Raw genomic sequence first — 6,435 nt, 5'->3', positions numbered from 1 at the left:
CCCCCGGTGTTGCCCCCGCGCCGGGCGGGGGACCGGCAACGGGACCGCAACCCTCGGGGTTGCTCCCGCACCTCGCTCAGCCAGTGAGCGGGAACCGGTCTGTATGTGGGATCCGAACCCCCGGGCGGGAGCGCCACCGCGCTTCCCAAGCGGCGCACTTATCCAGTGCGCCACCGGGCCAGCCCCAACATTTTTTAAGCAAGCACCTATTTAAACTTTTAGCTTCATATACTCCTTAACTCCTCTAAGGAACAAACTTGGTTGTGTTGGCAACTCCTCAGATGCCTCTGGATAAAATATTACATCCTCATATCCTAGCAATCACTTTTTAAAAAAAACTTGGTTTCTTAAACTATTATACTTTTTCCCTTATTGAGCTTTCTTTCTTATTTTGGTTTGCTTTTTAAAACTTTTTTTTTCAAATTAATACAAGTACATGGTTTAAAAGTCAAATTGAACTATGAGGCTTATAGCAAAACACACCATTCTCCTGCCCTATCCCCTAACTATTCTCAGTTCTTGCCCCATCAAGGCAATTACTTTCAACTCTAGTTGTTTCTTCTAGTACTTACCTTCATATTTCTAGATAACATACTTTTACTGCTATTTTTTTTTCTATAGGGGATTAGGTTAGTTCTCTAACCTCTTACCATTACCTACCTACCCTCTCTCTCTCTGAATTACTTTGTTCCTTTCTCCTATCTTATGACTATAATCACACCACCATTTGGGAATGAATTGGAATTAAGTGTTGACATTATTAAGACTGTTGAGATTATTATGACTTTTTCACAGCTGTAACATGTTCTTTCCTTTACAACTTTTTTTTTACCAGAGTTAATAATTGCCCAGTTTTTCTTTCTTTTCTTTTTTTGTTTTGCTTAGTGTTTCTCTATACAGATCTCTGATTCATCTCCCATTATCAACCAGAACTGAAAGTCTACTCTGTGTAAGTTCAAACGAATCAGGTGTCCTACCTGTTCCTTCTTTTTTACTCAGAGACATCTTTCCTGTGGCCATATGTGCTCCTGTTCCAATATGGACTGGTTGCTTTCTACCTGAACATCCTAATGTATCATTAATCAAAACAGAAAAATTATAAAACTAAAGTGGTTTGATGGTTTTCCTCATACTTATATAGCGTCCCTGAAACCTCCTTATTTGTAACAATTAGAAGGCACAGATCAGGTGTGAGTAACAGGATCTCAGTTTCATCTGTTAGCTTTGGAACAGTGAGAATGAGCATCAGAATTGGAATACTGCACCTTTTCCATTGAATTTCTTGATTTGTTCTTCACTGTTCTCTTATATTTATAGAAATGAGCAACCATGAGATGACTCCACCCTTACATTTAAATATTTTCTGGTAACATGATGATAACCATGTTTTGAAAAATGTTGGCACTCATGGACATGTGCTTTTGATGACCGCTCTGCCTCTTACTGTTCAGAAATAGTAGCACACATTTTAAGCTCCATGAAGACAGGGATTAGACTTTTATTCAATTGGCACCTATTAGGTGTTCTATAAATATTTATTAAATGAATCAACGTTTCTTCTGTGGCTGAAATTTGTTTCAACAACATATCTTTATTTGTTTTTGTGGTGCATGCACAATCATTGTGTTTAATAACTCCATCAAAATCCAGTGGAAGTTCTCCTTTTAGTGTGCTCTTGCATCATGTGTTTGTGGCGTAGGCTGCAAATCATTTATACATATCTAATATAAATGTATTGAGTCCTTGAATAAGTTCAACATGTCCAGCTATATTTATTATAATTTCTGAAGACCGATATTTATTCATTACACTTATGCATATATTTTTAAACTATTAATCACGTAATTTTTTATGACCAGCTAACCTCACTTCCTATATTTATCCTACTGTGTTTTCTCATGTTTTAGCTTTCCCCACAGTTAGGGGCCAATGTGGCAAAGTGAGACTATCAGAGGATGGGAAAAACAATTATAGTTCGATATGTAAGGAAATTCACCTATACTACATTTTATTTTGATAATTGGTTAAGAATGTCAATTTGTTTTTTTAAAATAACTGCTATTTTTCCCCATTACCAACCTTAACAAAATAGAAGGCTATAAGGATTACTCATTAAAAATATTTCCTTTTAATAACTTTTTAAAATATTTTCCAGGTTTATTGAGGTAGACTTGACAAATAAAAATTATATATATATATATATATATATATATAAAATGTGATGTTTGATATTCTAATTAACATATTTCTTGACTGAATATTTGAGTAATGTGAGAATTGAGTTCAAATGAGAGATTTTTTCTCCTTAAAGTATCAAAGCCGTCGAAAACTTAACTGTAAAAATGAATCAGCACCAGGTATGTGCAAAAATCAGCCAAAGAAATTGAGTCACATGGTTTAATGGGGCTCATTGTTTTTCTGACATGTGGCTAAGGTAAGAAAACTTTAAAGAATTCTGTAATATCCATAGCAAACTTTTAAAAGATTCACCTTTCTTAGACCTTAAAACAGGGGTTGCAAACTATGGTCTGCAGGCCAAATCCTGTCTATCACCTGTGTATCGAAGGTTCATTTTATTGGAACACAGCCCTGTTCTTTCATTTCTGTATTATCCACAGCTGCTTTCTCTATAACCACAGAGTTGAATAGCTGCAACTCTGTGGCCTGCAAAATGTGTACTATCAAAGTATACCCTTTTCAGGAAACGTTTGCCAAACCGAGGCTTAACATAAACAGAAAAATAACTTCATGCAAACTCAAAGCTAGAATTTATTGTTTTAATTTTTCCTTTTTATACTTCTTTCACTTTTAAATGTTAGGTGAGAAAAGATTTTTTTTTTCTAAAAAGGAATGGTTTAAGTAGAAAATTCTGGTGATATAAAACCACTTCCAAACATTGAAATCATATGCATCAGAAAGCTATCCACGGGCCGGCCCGGTGGCGCACTGCTACAGTGCACTGCTTGGGAGCGCAGCGGCGCTCCTGCCTAGGGTTCGGATCCACATACAGACTGGTGGCTCACTGGCTGAGCGAGGTGCGGGCGCAACACCGAGGGTTGCGATTCCATTGCCGGTCCCGGTCCAGTATGGGCGCGACACTGAGCGTTGTGATCCGTTGCCGGTCACGAAAAAAGACAAAAAGGAAAAAAAAAAAAAGAAAGCTATCCACAAGCTTTTTGATATTATGGTATTGACTCCTCTTGTTTTTTACCGCAGGGGGCTGTGTTAAATGTAGAGGATGCTGCCACCCGACTCCATCTTTCAAACCGCTCAGCTTTAAGATCTGTGCAAGCACAGGCTAGGCCACCTAGTACTCAGAAAGAGCAAGTTTCAACATTATCTCCTTGGGGAGAAGTTTTGACACCTATAGCAAGCTCTTCTGTTACTCACTTAAGTAGTAAACAGGAAGAATATTTTAAGGTGAGTATTTACCATAAATTGTTAGAAATAAATATTTACAGAGTTTGAAATAAAGTTGTCCTGTATATGAAACCAGAACATTTAGTCTGTGTGCTTTCACTGCAGGTTGCCAAAACACTTTTTACTGATGAAGCATTAAAACCTTGCCCAAGGTGCCAATCCCCTGCTAAGTACCAGCCATATAAGAAAAGGGGACTGTGTAGCCGCACAACCTGTGGTTTTGACTTTTGTGTGTTATGTTTGTGTGCTTATCATGGGTCTGAAGAATGTAGTAAAGGAGCAGCAAAGCCAAGAAATAGAAAAGATGGTCTCCCAGGAAGTGCCCAGAGTAAGCGGAATTTAAAACGCCTCTAAAGAGACTAAATATAAAAGGAGCACTTCCCTTATGCAATGTTTTATTTGTTGGACTTAAAATTATGAATATTTTGAATGCGTGCATATCATCCCATTAATGAGAGATGGTGATTTATTTCCTATTTTGTAAATATTATAATCTATGTCATTGCATGTTTTCTTTAAAGAGGTGAGTTTTGAAAAATTTTATTTTACTGTCATTTTAATCCATTTTAATAAATTGGTGTTTTTAATAAAGAATATTCAGTGTTCTCGTATATATGTATTTTACTGTTTCATGTAACGTTTTAAATGTGTGCATTTCATCACTATGTGTTGAAATGTTCTTCAATCATTTTTTAAAAATAGTTTTCCAAATAATATTAAGATTTTTGATCTTGAGACCGATGGCCTTATAGATTTGAAAAATGAGTACTTGGAATATAAATAAAATTCTTTCAGAAATTCTATTGAATTTATAATTTCAGTCTTTCTCTTATTTGGCATATTTGAGTAAACTTCTGGTTAAGTAAAATTTACTTAATATTGAGAACTGGGAAGACAAAAAGTAAATTATGAGAAGTATATGGTTATTCATAATTGGAGTTTTAGTTAATAAACTCTTAAGTCACACATTTCAAATAAGTACTTTAAAAATTCTAGAACAATAGACACAGATTTCATTTATTTAACGTAGTATGGGTATTAATATTTTAACAATGGGTATTAACAATTTGGGCTGGTTGGAAAAGATAGTTTTTTTAATTAAGAAAAGTTGCAATGAATGTATCTCTTTCCAAAAATGATTTGAGGTTGCATGTTTCATTTATAGAACAGCAGCAAGAAACAGATAAGTTCTATTGTTGAACAAATTACTAAAACCAGGGAAAAATCTGAAGATAGTTCCATAATTTTGTTTGTGTTTAGGTATATAAGGGGTCTTCAAAAAGTTCATGGAGGGCCGGCCCGGTGGCGCACTGGATAGTGCGCCGCTTGGGAAGCGCGGCGGCGCTCCCGTCCGAGGGTTCGGATCCCACGTACAGACCGGCTCCCGCTCACTGGCTGAGCGAGGCGCGGGAGCAGCGCCGAGGCTTGCGATCCCGTCGCCGGTCCCCGGTCCGGTACAGGGGCAACACTGGGGGTTGCGATCCGTTGCCGGACACGGAAAAAAAAGACAAAAAAAAAAAAAAGTTCATGGAAAGATTTGTATTATCTTTTAATTCTATTCTTCCATGAACCTTGTGAAGTACCTTTGCATATCTGTGCTCATACTCTACACAGATTTAAATATACCTCCTATAAATAATTTTAATAAAACATTTTAAAGTATGAATTAGATATAGATGTATTTGAAAAAATCTGTCTTAAATTTTGACTTGTGGCTTAACTAGCTTGTAAAAGCTTGATTAATAAATATTAAATTTTATCTATATCCTTTCTGATTCCACAAAGGGAGAGGCTAAATATAAATATGAGTAAAGTGTTATGGTATCTAATAAAAGTTCTGCAATCTCTAAATTTTACATCATATTTCCTGATTTATTTAATTCTAACCAAATTTAGTTCTTAGTATTTATTTAATTTTCTGAGACATCTTCCAAATCAGGATCAATTTATTAGTTAATGTTATTTACTTAAGGCTTAACTTTACCACCATCAGAGGAGTTTTTTTGTTATTAAGAAATTTATTCCAGTCTTGATTCTCTCAATTTTGTGAAGTCCCGCTTTGATTTATTTAATCCAAACTACTCGTCTTTGGACTCCTTTTCTGTGGCTTGAATCAAATCATATCTTCGTCTGTCATATGAACATTATCACTATTTTATACTCTTGATTTCTGCCTCACCTAAATGTCAATCTTGCAGTGACTTTTTAAATCTTAAAAATCACATCTATTTCCTCAATATGATTTTTAAAAATGAAATGCAAGATTGTCTATTCTATGTCATTCTAAATGTTCACATTTACCAATATCTTATACATTTTTATTTTATTACAGAATAATAGAAAAGGAAAGATAAACATTTCTTTTTTTTTCCTTTTTTGTCTTTTTTACTGACCGGCAACGGGATCGCAACCCTCAGTGTTGCGCCCGCACCGCGCTCAGCCAGTGAGCGGGAACCGGTCTCCACATGGGATCCGAACCCTTGGCGGGAGCGCCGCCGTGCTCCCAAGCGGTGCACTCTCCAGTGCGCCACCGGGCCGGCCCCAGATAAACATTTCTTTAACCACTTTACAAATGAAATTGTCAGTAGGGCAATGAAGGAATCTGGAATCCTATTTCTAGTCCATAATGAGGCACTTTGTTATTGTCTTGTGTGTCGCAGTCACACTGACCTAAAGTGTGATCACATTTGCCGTCTTCTGGTTACCCAGCCCATTAGAATGTAACATTTTATTTCACTCTGGTGGTGAAAAAGTAGATTTTATCACATTTAATTTTAGAAATCAACAGCAAACCTGTGGCCCTATCTATTGCAGATAGTGTTAAACAGTAGAAGTTGAAGGTTTTTTATTTCTGATTTTACTTGGAATTTAAATATCATGGTCAAGTAGATATGAATGAAATAGTATAAGGACTTAAAACCACATATTTTAATGATTTTATAATCAAGCTTTCTGAAGAAATAAGATCAGAGTAAAAATTCAGAAGGTAAGTTTCTTTGTGGTAGACTTTATATT

The 6,435-nt window shown here is 35.9% G+C and overlaps 1 protein-coding gene across 1 annotated transcript in view; it reads left to right on the top strand.

The window, feature by feature from the left end:
• Positions 1-4,217, top strand: part of FBXO43 (F-box protein 43) — an 11,643-nt gene extending 7,426 nt beyond the window's left edge. Inside the window, 2 exon segments of the mRNA XM_008574780.1 lie at positions 3,217-3,420; positions 3,526-4,217. Of these exon segments, the coding sequence (XP_008573002.1) occupies positions 3,217-3,420; positions 3,526-3,774 (453 nt within the window). The 3' untranslated portion in view covers positions 3,775-4,217.
• The last annotated feature ends 2,218 nt before the right edge of the window (positions 4,218-6,435 follow it).

Source organism: Galeopterus variegatus, unplaced genomic scaffold (assembly GCF_000696425.1).
Source record: "Galeopterus variegatus unplaced genomic scaffold, G_variegatus-3.0.2 Scaffold1103, whole genome shotgun sequence".
NCBI lineage: Eukaryota > Metazoa > Chordata > Mammalia > Dermoptera > Cynocephalidae > Galeopterus > Galeopterus variegatus.
This window is presented reverse-complemented; position numbering and strand designations above follow the sequence as displayed.